Source organism: Triticum urartu, chromosome 7A, assembly GCF_056163025.1.
Source record: "Triticum urartu cultivar PI428250 chromosome 7A, HENAU_Tu73, whole genome shotgun sequence".
In the NCBI taxonomy this organism is placed as follows: Eukaryota; Viridiplantae; Streptophyta; class Magnoliopsida; order Poales; family Poaceae; genus Triticum; species Triticum urartu.
Genome location: NC_141879.1, coordinates 691,462,272 through 691,479,878, shown reverse-complemented (window position 1 = coordinate 691,479,878; position 17,607 = coordinate 691,462,272). Strand labels below are relative to the sequence as shown.

Here is a 17,607-nt window from a genome sequence, read left to right as displayed (position 1 = left end):
ATTTAGGGTTTAGTGCTTACTGTTTACAGCACGCATGTAGATTTTAGGGTTCACATTTCGTTTAAAAAAAATAATCGCAATTGTATCAATGGCATTTCCAATTTACTGTTTACTATTAGGGTTTAGGGTTAGGGATTTTTAGTTTAGATTTCCTTTTGTTAATTTGCAAGACTTGCGTCGCCATTACTATTTGTACCTTGTAGATTATTGTTAGACTTCGTATTGTAGTCCTACTGTGTAAACCATACCATATTGGTATTGAACTTGGATGTCATCATTATATATATGTTATAGGCCACCCCATAGAGGGTTGAGCCAGTTCCCGCAAAACCTATGTTTTACATGTATGGTATAGAGCCTAACCTAGGTCTTCTACTCCACCCGCCGCCGCTGCACCACCGAAACCCTAAACCCTAGGGCTGCTGCCGCCGGCGCCATGACCGCTTCCGCTTCGGGCGCCGCCAGCTCCGGGTCAGTCCCCGCGTCGCTTGCTGCCCTCCTCAACCTCCCACCTCGCCCCTGGCTCCGTCAGTGCCTCAGTTCTTCGGCACCATGCCTCCATAAACTATTCCAGGTCAGCTTTAGATCGGTTTTTTTCTCAAAGAAAAGGTTAGAGGGTTAGAGTTTTATGGCTTCACATAAAATCTCGTCGCACCCAAAAAATTAGATGTTGTACAGCCGGGCTGCTGGTGGCACTCCTGGACCCTGTTCTTTTCTTTACTTCCCTGCTTAATTAGTTTCTCTGTATATTGTGTTTTCCCCTACTTAAATGAAAAGGCGTAGCACTTGTGGGTCATTTGAAAAAAAAAAGAACAAAGACTGGAATAACTGAGGGCAAGAGATAAGGCTACACGTACACTAGTGGGCGAGCCCATGGCATGCTATGCTCGGATTCCTCCTCCTGAATCAGAGCGAGAGCCGTTAATCTGGAGACGCTCATGGGCGAGTGCGCCATGCGTACCTCATCGCGGAGAGCAATGATAAATTAGGAGACAAAGAATTTTTATTGAGGGATGGATCCAACACAAACAGATGATAGATGATCGCCTCAAATACCAGCAAACGAAAAAGAATTAAAATGAAAAACACAAAATTAAATGAAAAAGAAATCATAAAACCAAAAAAACCCCAAACATTTTAGTACCGGTTGGTGTTACCAACCGGTACTGAAGGGCTCCCGGCCCCCGGAGCTGGCTCATGCCACGTGGTTGCCCTATAGCACCAGTTCGTGCTGAACCGGTACTAAAGGGGGGGGGCTTTAGTGACCACACTTTAGTGCCGGTTATGGAACCGGCACTAAAGGGCCTTACGAACCGGTGCTATTGCCCGGTTCTGCACTAGTGAGTATGGCTCTGGGATTGCTTTCTCGCAGGGAGTCGAGAAAGGGTCTCTGGCCGAGGTTGATAACACTTCTACTACTTTACTTTATGCTACTCTACTCTCTCCTTTTGCTGCAAGATGGTGGTTTCCAGAAGATGCTAGTCTTCGATAGGACAAGGTTCTCCCCTCTATTCTGGCATTTCTGCAGCCCAGTCCACATATACAGCCTTCCTTTGATAATGTTGCATATGTAGTGTAGATCCTTGCTTGCGAGTATTTTGGATGAGTACTCACGGTTGCTTTGCTACCCCTTTTCCCCCCCTTTCTTCTTCTTTCCAGTTGATGCAACCAGATGTGAGAGCTCAGGAGCCAGATGCCACCGCCGATGCCTACTACTACGTGGAGACCGACGACGACTGAGGGAGTCCTGGATTAGGGGGTGTTCGGGTAGCCGAACTATACCTTCAGCCGGACTCAAGATTGAAGACTTCGTTCCATGTCCGGATGGGACTTTCCTTGACGTGGAAGGCAAGCTTGGCGATGCGGATATTCAAGATCTCCTACCATTGTAACCGACTATATGTAACCCTAAACCTATCCGGTGTCTATATAAACCGGAGGGTTGTAGTCCGTAGGCAATCAACTCCATATACAACAGAAAAAATTTGCACAAAAAACTTACGATTACAGTTATAGCCGAACAATACATCTATCAAGGACTAGCAAAAAAAGAAACTTAAAACTACAAACACCCTGTGTTAATTCTGCAGCACCACAGCCCCGCTCAAGGCTGGCCAAACGACAACTGACAACCAGGGGTCATCTCCATGCATTTCTGGACACGGATCCAGCCATTGCCGCCAACTTCATTGGAGGGAAAACCTTATACGCCAATATCTCAACTCAACCCATGCTCAACATTGCCTGCACGTCAACAAACTGTAAGACGACATCAAAAAATGCAATGCATCTTGGCACGGCGCATACCCCGGTGGCATGGGGCGAGCGAGCTCATATTTCATGTATGTACTATTCTTCAATTATTTTTAAAGAATATATATTCTTCAATTGGTTTGTATATGGATAGCATTTTCCAATTACCATGCTCACTAATGAAAAATTACACCTTAAAAGTTAAATGTAGAAGCAAGTGGGCTGGTTTCTGTACGAACACCACAACCATGGTCTCGGAGCTACAATTATCCTATGACATTAAATACTTTTGTGATTGGAACAACATATAATTTTGTTGGACTACATAGTGAATCTTGGGATTAATCGCTTTTATTAATGTGATAATTTCTATTTTGTTAATATTAATAGAAGAAAACATTTAACAGACAATGAACATGCGAAATATTTTCCTCGTGGAAGATGGACAATTACCGGTGTGAGTCTTGGTCCTTCTTTTACCCTTTAACTAGTAAATTGTTTAAAAAGCTAGGGAGATACACCTACAATGAGTTCGAGAACAGAATGAGATTTATTTGTTATTCTATATTTCACTCAAACAAATTAGAACAGCTTGGTGGAACTGGCACATTGCTTTCCTATTTCATATCATGTACTCCCTCCGTCCCAAAATTCTTGTGTTAGATTTGTCTAAATATGGATGTATCAAGTCACATTTTAGTATTAGATACATACGTATCTAGACAAATCTAATACGAGAACTTTGGGACGGAGGGAGTACTAATTTTAAAATGGACCTGATACGGATACACTAATTTTAAAATGCACCTGATACTGATACGCTGGTTCCAGAAATATCCATGCATTCTAGCACTGGGATACTATTGTAGTAGTTCAATAACCATGGTGCGGAAATGCTGGAGCACAGTTGGTTTCATGAACCAACAGCAGGCAAGTGATTTTTGTTACTCATAAGTAAATCTGGAAAATAATTTGCAATGGTTGTCATCACGTTATGGGATGGTAATTCATACCATCCTGGAGGCTTGTGGTTATAAAATACAGTTTCAAGGTTTACATCAAAGATGCTTCCTCAGAACTTCAGAGTCTGAGCAACATGGTTATTAGCTCGCACCAGAGGCTGACATTATGTAATGTTGTTGGTGCTGAGAGAACAAAGCCATCTAAAGCTAGTCATAAAACTGGCATGCATATTTTGTGATACTATAGTTTTGGCTAAGTGCTAGAGCATAGGATCAATGATCCCTGAAGCAGACGCACACACTACATCACACAAAATACTCAAGGAACCATAGGCCGCCCACTCATTTTTGTTGCTACAAGTACGTCAAATCAACAAATGTATTTCTATGTCTGATGCACAGAACAAGTTTCTCACAAAACAATTCATAAAAAATATCGCCGGTATGTACAACCATAGCAGAAAGACTCAAATTTTGAACCATAGTTGTGGGAAAAGGAAAGTACAGAGCACATATTCCACAGGTAGAGTTCCATGTGCACGTTGAATGTGAAGAAATGAACTATAAAACATTTGACATTGCCATGGACACTGTCAGGTACAAGAATGTACCATGCCTTCAACATGAGCAAATTATATGCCTGAAACGTCTACGCAGACATGGAGTTTCCACATGCCAAGTTGACCATTATCATCCACAACTGAACATATATGACAGATTACAAAACAAGCTTCTCGCAGAACAGATACCATGTATGTGTACTGCCAGTAACAGAGGGGCTCAACGTCCTGAACCATAATAACGGGAGAAGGCAGAAAGCACATATATACATACCGATAGTGATGTCGCAGTCACCAGTTAACTCGCCGTCGATGAAGAGCTGCAAGAGTGTGGGCTAGCTGGAGTACTCCTTGAGCCCCTGCTGGAGCGCCTCATTGGCGAGCACATCATGCATCTCAAGGTATGTCCAACGAGCGAAGGATCGGCAACACATTAATTCCATGAAAATGCCAGAATCACGAAAAATCTAGCTGCATCATAAAGACTAAGCAGTAACATACCTTGAGAAGTACATCAACACTGGCTACAGCTTCAGAGATAACAAATTAAGTTGTGTGCCAAAATAGATCATAACCACTGGCTCCATTTTCTTGAAGAGAAAATGCTACAAGACCAACTTCCAAGAAATCCATTCCTGAATTTTGAAACAGTACAAGCACATTAATTCCATGAAAATGCCAGATGAAGCCTAGTTTGCCACACCTGCCATTTAAGCACTTAAATAACTGACATACAAAACTAAGACAAACAGACAATAGACTACACCCCAACACATGAGGAACATTACTAACCATGGCATAGGTCAAAATTCGCATGCATAAAAGCAGGGTTGCTCGTTCAGTTGTCCCTTGGATCAGTACTTCAGTAGCATTACTCAACACATACATCAATACATGAGATCTGAATCTAATTACCAGGCTAAATAATGTGTACTCAAACAATCTGAATTCAGTATCAGGTCTATTTTAATGCACTCAAATCCAATATCAGGCCAATTAATGTACTCAAAACAATCTGAATCCGAGCCAGACATGAAATTCATATTGAGAACCCCTCCTTGTATGCGATGAAGAAGAGTGGATATATGGGACACATGGACAAACAGCATGACAAGGATTTATTTGTTTGCAGATTGAGAACATGACCGTGACATACAGACTTGCATTTTTTAACACAACATATCTTCCAGTTCTAGAGTACCAAGAAACAGAACCTATCTATTGCACATGTACCCAGAAATAACTAAACAGGTAGCCATGGACATCACCAATGAACTTTGACAGAATACAAATGAACCGCGGACCAATCGACTAGCCCTGCAGTAGGTAAGATCAGAGCTTAAAGGGGACGAACCCATCCACGGAGATGACGAGGAGGAGCAGCACGTACGCGACGGGCAGAGGCCCCTGGCAAAGCCGCAGAGGCAGCGCCTGTCGCTGCAGCGCGGATGGCAGAAGGGAGTGGCTAGCTCCGTGGCGGCGGCGCCACCTGTATCTCACCATAGCTCGCCGCCGACCGAAGATGGATCCGTGGCAGTCGCACGGGACATTAGAGACTTCCAAATCCGGTGCTAGAGAACGACGAGCTCGGCGCCGCTACCGCCACCTTGGCCTTCTCGTCGGTGTCGATCTGGTTGGATGGACAATGCATCATGGGTTTCGGCGGGACATGCGCTGCTCGAGTGCGACCGAGGAAGGCGGATTGATCTGCGCCGGGAGGAAATGGACCTGTCGCGACCACTACCGCCGCAACTCGAGCGCGTGATCTGGACTGGGGTGGGGTTACGGGCTTGTGGCCGTGGCCGTGGGAAAGATGGGGAGGGGGCGACGCACATATAGGGGAGAAGAGAGGGGATCGATGGATCGGGAGAGGTGAGGCTGTTCTGCGGCGGCGCCGGCATGGAGCGGGCGGAGGAAGATTGGTGGAGTGGCGGCGGCTGAGGGAACGGGAGGATAGAATGGGGAATTAGGGTTAGGTGTGTGTGGACTGTGGAGTATAAATGGGCTGGCTCGAAATTTTGCCACCCTGCCGCGTTGGCCACTTAAAATTTTGCATCTCCGCGCTCTCTCAAATTTTAGACGCGCCCTTTTCTTTCCAACTTTTATATATGGCTGATTGACAAGTGGACCAAATAAGCGGGTACAACAGACACATCGGCAGAAGCCATCCATGACGGTTCATATGGCAACTAAAGAAAGAAAAAAAAAGGCATAGATGGTCGATTCATGACAGTTTCTGTGACGGTCCTTCAATGCCCGTCATCAAGGGGCTGCCGTTTTGGAGGTTATTCGCGTCTTGTTCATCCATGACGGTTCCCGTGACGGTTTTCAGGAACGTCACCCGAAGTCCGTCATGGATTAACAGATTTCTTGTAGTGAATATGGAGAGCACGGACGAGACGAGGAAGCAGAAGAGAGGTTGCGGGACATAATCTTAGACGGAGGTGATGTCATGTCGTGTTTTCTTAACGACAATGATGGTCTAGAAGAACAGCAGGGTGAAGAAGCAGGTCCGGAAGAACAGCAAGGTGAAGAAGCAGGTCCGGAAGAACAGGGTGACGGCTTCAGTGACCGAACAGAGTCCGGCCAGGTAAATATATTAGTTAAGCCTGTGCTGAGACTAGCTAATTGATGCATTCATTGTTTTGGTATGTACACATATTAATTAACTCTCGTCTTTCTTCTTTTTTCTAGCCCTCCGGTTCGAGCATAACTTCGGTAAAGAGACTAGGCCCGAAGAAAAAGTTGCGCGAGGATGAAAGGTTTGAGATCACAGAAATCGCGCGCGACGGCCTACCGATTGAACCCATCCGGACAAAGGATGCATTTACTGCTCAGTGCGGGGTTCTTGTTAGGGACAAGATCACGATCAGCATCCACCAATGGTTTAAGCCAGTTGAAGAAGACCCTGAGGTGTCTTATGTCAATGATATGCAGAAAGATGATCTTTGGAAGGAGCAAAAGGCAAATTTCACCCTACCGCCAGAGGAGGATCCGGAGAAGCCGGTTATAGAGCAATTAATTAAGTCTGCTGCTCTTAAGAAGATGGCAGAGCTATTCAGGAGGTGGAAGAATGAGCTGTAAAGGTTTGTCGACAAAAAAGAGACACCAGAATTCAAGGGCAAATATGAGAAGATCAGAGATCAATGGCCCGCATTTGTGGCCCACAAGACATCGGATAAGAGTAAGAAGATGTCGGAGACAAACAAGAAAAATGCTGCGAAGAAGATGCTTCACCATCGCACGGGGTCAGGTGGCTACCTCAAACCCCGGCCTAAGTGGGCAAAGGCTGAGACTGATCTGCTTGATAAAGGGATCGAACTAGAGACAATGAACTAGACAGACCATTGCCGGACTTGGTTCTTCGGGGCTGGTGGATCCTTGGACCTGTAACAGGGAAGTGCATTTGGACGGACGAGCAACTTGACATACCCTTGAAGAAGTTTCGGTACTATATCGATGCAGCGCAGAAAGGGACGTTCCTTCCAGACAGAGAGAACGACGAGCTCACAAAGGCCCTCGGAAATCCTGAGCACCTTGGACGGACACGAGGTATGCCAGGCTCCATTCCGTGGAAGGCTGGGTTTCCGGACGCAGGCGGTTACAAAAGCCACGAGAGGAGGAAGAAAGTGCAGCAGACCGAACTGCAGGCACTGCACGCAAGGGTACAAGCGATAGAGGAACGAGAAGAAAATCGCAGCAAACGACTTGCCGAAGCTTCCCCTGAAGCTACCCCGCCATCTCAGCGGAGAAGCAGCGTGGCTTCCACCGAGCTGCTTCAGCCGGAGCTTGTCTTGACGGCTCCTGCCAGCTATCCCGTGGATGCTATCACGGAGGCTCAAAATTGCCACCTTATGACGCAATGGATTAATATGAAGGTCAAGGCGGCTGTTGGCTCTGTTTTTCCTAATAAACCTGGCGCAACTTTTCACTGCCGGCCGATTCCATAAGGATATCCTAAGGTGATGGTGGATGAAATAACAGAGGGATTTGAGGACCTCCCGCTTGACCACCCTACCGGAGAAGGGGATACTCGGCTGGATTCTTCTCTGAAGACTCCATGCCTATGGCGGAAGGAGCTCATCAACCTTCCGAACTGGACGCCTCTGCCTCCTCCTCCTCCTCCGGCGAGTCAGGGCACTCTGCCTCCTCCACCGCCTCCTCCTCCGGCGAGTGACGATCAGGGCCCTCGGCCGGCTCCTTCTCCGGCGTGTGGCGGCACTCCGCCTCCTTCTCCGCCTGCGTTGGCGCGCCCGAGCAGCCAGCCTCCTCCTTCTCCGCCTCGTCAGCAAGGGCGGAAGAGACCCGCCACCTCGTCAGCAAGCGCGTCGTAGTCCTTCTCCTCCGCCTTGTAAGCAAGTAAAGAAGACAGCCGCTCCGTCTGTTCGGCCGGTGTCTAGCAGTACAACCAGAGGCGGGAGGACGTACAGATTCGGTCCTTCTCTGAAGACTCCAGAGAAGTTACCATACGAGAGGACCCCGGAGGAGAACGCGAAGATCGCACGAACCGAAGTGGATGACTGGTTTCAAGGGTTGAAAGCAAAGAGACATCCACCTCCGGAGGAGAAGGTAGATCTGGTGAAAGTGAAGCGCACTCTAGCTGCCCTGGCAAAACCACCCAAGTCTCCGCCGAAAAGGCAACTATGAGCGCATTATTGGAAAGACATGGGCCGAAGCGGAGCGGTCGGGAAGTACAATCAGTGATCAAAGGATGAAAGAACGACGAGCAGCTGGGAAACAAATTGCCCAGCTCGGCGAACAAGGGAATCAATCGTGCCCCCCACTCAAGGTGCCTAGCGACATCGTCGATCCGAGGATGGTGCCCGGTTATAGCAATCTTGAAGATTACCTGTCCGACGATGTACATTATGATTTCATGGACGTGCAGATACACAGATACGAGTACGGGAAGCCTCTCGTCAAAGATGAAAAATCTCTAACAACGATGATGCGAAGATTGCATGATTGGTACTTGAAAATCTGCAGAGAGTCTGGGGGAGGAGTACTTTGTATGTGAGAGTTAAAAAGGAGCATGACCTCATTGGAATTGATCTGTTGCCTATTCCATTTGAGGAGTTCTATCAGTTTTTCAATCAATTGGCCCTCGATAAAGCAACGGTCACCTGCTACTGTCTGTAAGTACTACTACTTCTGTCATTAAGTCTCTCTATATAGCTCAGCTCTTTCATTGCATTTATTTATAATTATCCTCACTATATTAATTATGCAGATTGAAGATCGCCGAATTTAAGAAAAGACAAGTCGGTGATATTGGGTTCATTAACACATATCTCATAGATGCAACTGAGGTTAAATTTCATGCTGCAGAAAGCGAGGCCAACTTGCTACGATCATTCAAAATAAATGAACACAAAGATATAATACTCTTTCCTTACAACTTCAAGTGAGTGTTACTGTCTTGTGCATATTCGGTTTCCCTTATATATTAGTCCAGGTTATAGTAATGTAATTGATGAGTTATGCATGCGTGCGCAGGTACCACTATATTCTCCTAGAGATTAGGCTTCAGCAGGGAGTAGTAACTGTCTTGGACTCTAGACGAAAAGATCCCCAGGAGTATGCGGGCATGACTCAAATGCTCGAGAAGTAAGTTAAATCGATCATTATCCACCATATCAGCAACTTTGTTCATTTCTGATATCAAGTAATTGTTTTCTTCGTCCGGCAGGGTTTGGAGAAAATTCACCAGAAAAGCTCCGGGACTGTCGAAGGAGCTGGAATTTAGACACCCGAAAGTAAGTACTATAGTAGCATGTTCCGCGCATCTCCTAGTGATTCAAGCGCCAGTTTCATCAATACCATTTGGTATTCTTGCTTATCAATTTGATTCACCTCTATTTCTTGTAAAGTGTTTGTTGCAGGAACAAGGGAATGATTTCTGTGGATACTACGTCTGTGAGTCCATCCGCCACACGACCTGTGAGCGGGGCTACTCTGACGAACAATATGAAGTGCGTAAATAACAATATTCTCAATTTTATTTTATTACCATCATTTGTGTTGAGTTTCATTCATTCACATATATATATGTATTGACCCCCTTCTTCAAATTAGATGTTTCGGATGCGGAATAAACTCCTAGCACCAGATCGCATGCGAGCAATTCAAGAGAAATTGGCGGCATTCTTTCTTGACCACGTGATCGCTGAAGACGGAGAATACTATGTGGACCATGCGTCCGTAATTTAGGAGATTATATTTGTAAGAGATAATTATTGTATATATGTAGTCTGTAGTGTCGGATAGATATACGAGAACTTGTTGTTCGACCAATCTCTCGGAGAAGGAGAGGTGGTCGATATCACTTCTCTCCGTATGCATATATGTTCATGACGATCTTCTGTTTCCTTCGTTTGCTTACTAGCTAGCTAGCGTGCCTAGTCCTCTCTATACGTATGTATAGTACGTAGCGTCGACCAAGTACGGACATAAGAGAGGACACTTCTCTCTATTAATTAGCTAGCTAACACAATATATGAAATACCTAAATTAACCCCCCAAAACCCCCAAAACCCCCACCCCCCTTAAAAAAACAAAAACTCCAGCCACAGAAATGCTGACGCGTGGATGCTTATTGGTTCCGGTTGGTACCACCAACCGGGACCAAAGGCCCTCCTGCCTGGGCTCAGCGCGCAGGCCACGTGGAGGCCCATCTGTCCCGGTTCTGGTTAGAACCGGGACTAAAGGGTCAGGGCATTAGTAACAACCCTTTAGTCCCGGTTCAAGAAACGGGACAAAAGGCCCTTACAAACCGGGACAATAGGCCCGTTTTCTACTAGTGTTCCTTTCCGCCCTTCAAGTGTGAAAAGATTGGCCATCTAGGATTTCACCCTACATCATATACAAAAACATAAAATAGTTGCTGAAGATTTATTTAGGGGTTAAGGTATCTGTGGCCATTTGAGGGGCTAAATTATAAGGGACCGGTTGGAGATGCCCTTAGCTCTTGTGATAGACCATGCAAGCTGAAGTTTGCATGCTTCAAAAGGTGGTTTTAAATGAAGTGCCAAAAGTACTTTATATAGAAAAAAGGTCCTACTTTTTTGTTTGCAAATATCTTCTGTGTACTTTTTTAACTCAAATGATCTTACATGTCTTTCTTGATTTGAGTCATCTTACATGTCTTTGTGAAGAGAAAGTTAGGGTCATCATATCTCATATGCTTTGAGAATATATGAAGAGTGATGGGAGGACTTTTGTCAGTGTCAAGTAAATAAAACTCCGACCGGATAAAAGAAGTAAAAATCATCGAGAGAGCCCTTCGCCTCTTATTCCCCTTTCTCCTGTAGATAGGCGTGAAGACCATCTCTGCCTCTTTTTCCACCGCCAAATCATCGCCACTCCACCCGCCTCTAGCGCCAATATGATGTCAAGAGGTGGGAATCTATTGGGGTTGCCATGTTATGCAGGGTTCGGAATCGTCTATGACCTCTTTGACAATGCCACAACAATTTATTGTGGTTGGATGGTTAGAGAGACAGTGGTATCCCAACCCACCAGGGGTCAAGTCCTGGTGCTCGCATTAGTCCTGGATTTATTTTAGGATTTCCGGCGATGCGCTTTCAGTAGGAGAAAACGTTCCCGTCGACGACGAGAGGCGGCTACGGTGTCTTCGTACATCTCAAGATGATATGCCAACTCAGTTTGTCGAAGGTGCTCATAGAGGTAGGGTATGCGTGTGTGCGTTCATAAGGTGAGTGTATGCGCGTATGTATGAGCGCTTGTATCTGTACTGTGTTAAAAAAAACTTTGTAACAATGCAGAAAACAAGATACTAGACTGGTAGAGAAAAAACAATATTTTAGAGCTTTGTGCATAAATTATTTTTTTGCAGGGATTTGCAACTCTTTGTAATAAAAACGAAACGCGTTCAGGTGTTTTATATCAGAAAAACCCATCGAAAAACAAAAATCAGCTCCTACCTTTTTCTTCTTCGCCCAAATCTCATCTCATCAGATCACCAAACCATGGAAGCACTCGGGGCGCCGCGATCGCCGCCACCGGCCACAGCGGCCACCTCGGCCGTTCTCGACGACGACGATCTCCTCGGCGAGATCCTCCTCCGCGTGGCCTTCCCCACCAGCCTCGTCCACACCGCTCTAGTCTGCAAGAGCTGGCTCCGCCTTGCCTCCGACCCCGTCTTCCTCCGCCGCTTCCGCGACCTCCACCCACCCAGTTTCCTCGGCTTCTACGTCAAAACTGGAGGCACCAAGCCACCGCGGTTCGTGCCGATGCCTCAGCCCCCTGAGCTCGCTGCCGTTGTCCACCCTGCAAACTTCGATTTGGGCACCTTGGGCAGCGACAGCTTCGGCTTCTGTGTGGATTGCTGGAACGGCCTCCTCCTACTCACCTCCTACCTGCACGACGGCCCACCAGTAAGAACAGTCCGATGCCCGCTCTACCCTGGGAGATACACGACCATCCTCCCGCCAGTTCCGCAAACCAGCAGCATCCATGATGACCGCTTCACATACTACGACAGAGAGGTCATCCTCAAAGGCGGCGACGACGGCCTGTCCTTCTTCTATCTGGCAATGGGCGTGGAAGGGCAGCAGACAATTGTGGATGTGTATGTCTTACAAGATGATATATGGGCCATCTACTCTTCGGTTGCAACCGAATTCACCCGTATTTCGCTACGACTCGATCATGTTGCTAGTTTGATTGGTGACGGCAAGATCTATACTCTGGCCTATGTGAGCGGGATCAATATTTTAATCGTGCTAGATCTTGTGTCTGCCTCTCTGTCGTTAGTTAACCTCCCAGAAGAGGTGTTATCGTGGTGTGGCAAGCTGTCGCTCGCAGATGATGATTCTGGGGTTCATCTCATCACTCTCAAGGACCTACAAATACGCATCTGGCTGCACGGGGTGGATGGCAATAATGGCGCTGCCAACTGGTTCCTTGTGAATACCATTTGTTTACGTGAGATATGTGCTAATCATATGATACCAAGTCATGGTTTCAAGGATGCAGATGTACATGCACCTGGGTCCAATTCTGAGATCGAGGCGGACAATGCCCTCTACCTTTTTTATATCAAAAGCAAGGTTTTGAAGAAGGTTTACGACATGACAGAAGAGGATGATTACGTGTTTAGTGTCAGCCCCTTTATGATGGTTTGGCCTCCAAAATTCCCTCTGATGAAGGAAGGACGTGATCTGCTGAAAGAATAACACTGCTAGCTTAGGTTTGCCTCTTTTTAATCTGCCTATATAAATGTGGTCTGCTAGTTACAATTAATGTACATGATGCTGCTATATGCTTATATCTGTTTGACCATTAAAAATGTGAATGGGCCGGTAACTGGCATCCTTAGTTCCCAGCAATGAAGGAGGAATGCAAGGTTTACCTCTTGCTGATTTGTTTACTACTTTGGTCTAGCTTCCATTGTGCGTTATGCTAATATTGTGCGCAATGAAATACAAAAGGATAAAAAAATATAAATGTTTGATCGGTATCTAGGCAAATCAAACACTTTCCAAGTGATATGCTGCCTCCGGTATCACATACATGTTCATGTAATCGCATGGAATGCATAATGACATATCATGGATTTTATATGTTTTCTTATGACAGATGGTGAGTTGTGCAAGCATGCATAGCAGAGTACATCAGTACCTACAAGAATGCATAAAATAATATAGATTGTCACCTCTAAAAATGCATATATAATAGTATATGTATCATCACACATACCAATTGTATCATTCATAAAAATTGTAACATTGTCACCTCTAACTACGCATAACATAATATGTATCGCCGCACATACCAATTGTAACATTCAGAAGAATTGTAATATTTTCACCTCTAAGTTCATGAAAGCATGCATGGAAGAATATACATCGGCACCTACAAGGAATGAATCTTACTACTGTGGCATATCAACACCGGCACCACCATAAGAACGATTGAGGGGGGGGGGGAGGAGGGGGTCTATAGTCACGTGACCGTACATGCGACTCATGAAACAGAATGCCGCTAGGGACGACATGGGTGCTGCCGTGTCAGAGTAGTGCCCCGCATTGGCTGGCAACACACGTTCGATGATGCCGGGCAGGACAAACTGAAAGCTAAAGTGGCTGGTGCTCGGCCATGGGCGGGGAGGGTTGTAATGTACATGAGCCATGGAGGTTGCATATAACAACCGAACTAAACAACATCACTGACGGGTGGGAAAGACTAAGGGTCGGATTTAGAAGGAAAACTCAGACATGTCAAATGGAGCAGCCTTTTCATTTAGAATCACCGTATCACAAACAGGCAATTGTTTTTCAGTCTGTGATAAGCGTCCGGCCGAGCACCAAAGTGCTTATGGCAGGTCAGTGGTAGTGCTCATCACTAACATATGGCCAGTGGCCGGTCAGTGATGCACGATCAATAGTGTTCGGATATGTTGTAGTGCTACTTATAACTTATCTAGAAGCATGAGGATCGATGTTGGTGATGATGCAAACGAGTTCTCCCTTTGGAGAGTAACGAAAAGGGTTGAGTATGAAGATCGCCCTCAGAATCACAAAGTGGCGGCGAAAAAATTCACAATTATCCAGGGTAGGGTTTCAAGGGTATATAAAGCAATTGGCCACCGAAGCCACAGAGGAGGGAGGAAAGCCCCACATGTCATAGGCGCATTTGTAAGACGGGCACCTTCACTAGGTGCCTAGGCCTTGCGGGCCCACCATGCCCCTCCAGATGATGGGCCTTGGCACTCTAGTCCTCTAGTGCTACAAAAACACGCTATCATTTTCTCAGATTTTATTGAGGAATTTTTGTTTGGTGATTTTTTTTTCTGAAATTCCAAAAATAACAAAAAATAGGAACTAGAAGTGAGCATTGAATTAATACGTTGGTCCCTAAAAAAATTAGAAACATTGCACACTTAGAAGTTAATAGGCATGAAATATACAAAGTTTATAGATATATCAGTGATGTATCACAGACTTCGGCATGAGATCGCGCAGTTCATGAACTGTTGTGTGGTCGCTCAACCCGCGACAGTTCCAAAGTAACAAATTCATTGGGCCCGGCAATAATGCCAGAGTATCATTCTTCTGTGGAATGTTCTTTATTCGGGCTCTTCAATCTCTCATTGACACATATGCTGAAGGTGAAAGAGGTGTTAAGGTGGGAGACATCACCCCTTCACTACTAGGGAAAACCCTAGTAGTAGCTCAGGTTTTGAGGCTATCAGCAGCGCGGGCGGCCGCGCTACCAATATGGCGCTACAGCTAACTCTTAGTAGTAGCGCTGTCTGTACCCGCGCTACTACTATTGACTATTTCAACAGCGCTTTTCCGGAACACGCTACTATTAGTTAGATTTAGCGATTTTCTAGCCCCACGCTACTGCTATATCTTTCATCATTACCACCCTGTTTCAGCTTCAATAAACTGCAATTTCGAGATACTAGGTACTACTAGATATCAATTTCATAAAGCCATAAAGCATCATAGGTACTAGGTACTATTCCCTCGGTTCCAAATTACTCGTCATGGTTTTAGTTAAAATTTGAACTAAAACGACGACGAGTAATTTGGAACGGAGGGAGTACTAGATAACAATTTCATATATACTCAACATGCATCATCAAGCAGTACTAGGTGATATCGATGACGATCATCATATGTAGTTCTAGATGATATCGACGACGATCATCATATGTAGTTCTACATGATATCGACGACAATCATCATATGTAATTCTAGATGATATAGCCACACACACATATATAGTTCAAGATGATATCGACGACGATCATCATCCTCAAGCCTGGGCGGTGGGTGTTCCTGATAGTAATTAGGATGACCTGTCCAACACGAAGATTCTTGCCAATGAGGAATCTCTTGCACCCAACCGAGTTTAAGTGTGTACGACCGTCTGTGTCCATGCGGTAAGTACAGGTGGTGATGGAGCCCCTTGCGGTAAGGCGTAGTCCAGCTGAGCCTTCTTCATCAGGCTCGATACCACAACTCACAGATAGGTTCTTTGGCAATTTCTGAATAAGAAAAATATATCAATTAATAAATAGCTTCGCACATACTCTTGCAAATATATTTCTATTAAGTCTAGATTTCTACACTATCAAAAGACACAGTACTATGCATTTGTACTAATTAATCATGGATTCTACTAGTAAGTATATATGGATTATCTACACTATTAATAGTTCCTTGGATTCTACACTAATAAGCATGTGATCAGACTCTACACTAAAGCATATCATTGACTAGATTTCACAAAGCATATCACTGGACTCTACACTAAGCATATCATCGGATTCACTAAGCATATCATCGGATAATTTGCATTTGTAAGTATAACAATAAAGCATATATATATCATCAAATTACTACAGCCAGTATAACATACCATTTCATGCCGATCGACCATGGTACTTGTCAGGCGGGTCACGAATGGCACCCCGACAAAGTCATCACGTGGCGGAATTATGTCCCATAGGTTGCACACCTCCTCCTCTCTCAGCCTCATTCTTGCTACAATGGCTTCATGAAGTGAGTTCTCATCATCTTCATCGAGTGGGTCCTCATTATCTGAATCATCTTCGTCATCTTCGTCATCTTCATCATCTTCCACTAGGTTGAGATAAATGACAACCAGCTTGGTTCTTTCTGCTCTGAAGGAGAAGTTAATCAACTCACCACCAGTAAGACGCATGTGGGTGAGGAAACAGGCCCATCCATCTCCTCCAATCTGCGACATATTGCGTCCTTTCTCGACCTCCATAGTGTACGGCCCCCCAAGAGCCTCAAATGTCACAGTGTCTCTTGTCAGCTTGTTGAATTTCAACCTCACATTGCATGGGACGATCTGTGTAAAAAAAGCAAAATGACACAATGCAAATGCCAACACTAAAAATAAAATAGTTGTTACATTTCATCTAATTTCTTACGCCGCATGACGAAAACTCGGCTGGAAGTAGATGTCGAACAGCTTGCCAATTGCAAGGCTGCTGGCGCACCTTGACTTACACAGTCAACATAGTGGTGGTGGTGGCGGCGCAATTTTCCTAAAGCAATATGAGCAAAGGATTAACGATCCACTTCACAGGAAAGAAAAACAGTAGCATGTGATATTTTTGGTTCTTCCACGAGAAGCAATTTTATAGACAATTATAAGGGTACCAAATAAGGGTACCACCTACCAAGACATTTCATCTATTTTGGCCCCTATTGCCTAAGATAATTGATTAAAAAATCAAGTGGCAAATTTAACTAAATTGGCACCTACATTTTGCCAAAATATAACTTATTACAAAAAAACAAAAGCATCTACCTATCCATATACAGAAAAAATAACAATCAAATGGTGCATACTAAATCAACTAAATCAAGTAGCCTACTAAATTCACTAGCATAGTAAATCAACTAAATCAAAATGTTCTAAATCAACTAAATCAACTAGCCGACTAAATCTACTAAATCAACTAGCCTACTAAATCAACTAAATCGAAATGTTCTAAATCCATTAAATCAACTAGCCTACTAAATCAACTAAATCAAAATGTTCTAAATCAACTAAATCAACTAGCCTACTAAATCAACTAAATCATATCAACTAAATCAAAATGTTGCATATGAACTAGCCTACTAAATCAAAATGTAGCAGGGAGGAGTAAGAAGGAGGGGCGACTCGAGGAGGGAGAAGAGAGTAGGACGGAGGAGGAAGGCGGAGCGAGGAGGGGCCGACCGGCGGCAAGTCGAGGGAGGACGGAGGAGGAGGGCGGTACCGAGTCCAGCGAGGAGGATGAGTTGACGGCGGCACAGAGGGAAGAGGGGTAGGCGACGGCG

General features: G+C 45.0%; 1 protein-coding gene and 1 long non-coding RNA gene across 2 annotated transcripts; one reads left to right on the top strand and one right to left on the bottom strand.

Annotated features, from left to right (window-relative positions):
- Positions 1-2,013: 2,013 nt before the first annotated feature.
- Positions 2,014-5,755, bottom strand: LOC147961582 (uncharacterized). The gene is made up of 3 exons (XR_015611724.1): positions 5,130-5,755; positions 4,050-4,410; positions 2,014-2,244 (listed from the first exon to the last, which is right to left on the bottom strand). It is a non-coding gene; the product is annotated as an uncharacterized LOC147961582 (long non-coding RNA).
- A 6,008-nt stretch (positions 5,756-11,763) lies between these two features.
- Positions 11,764-12,972, top strand: LOC147961581 (uncharacterized). Its single transcript, XM_087533870.1, has one exon. The coding sequence runs from the start codon at positions 11,764-11,766 to the stop codon at positions 12,970-12,972; it is 1,209 nt and encodes a 402-aa protein (XP_087389996.1).
- Positions 12,973-17,607: the final 4,635 nt, after the last annotated feature.

What these genes read in the sequence shown, in the direction of transcription:
- LOC147961581 (XM_087533870.1), top strand. Translation starts at nt 11,764, where the DNA reads ATGGAAGCACTCGGGGCGCCGCGATCGCCGCCACCGGCCACAGCGGCC.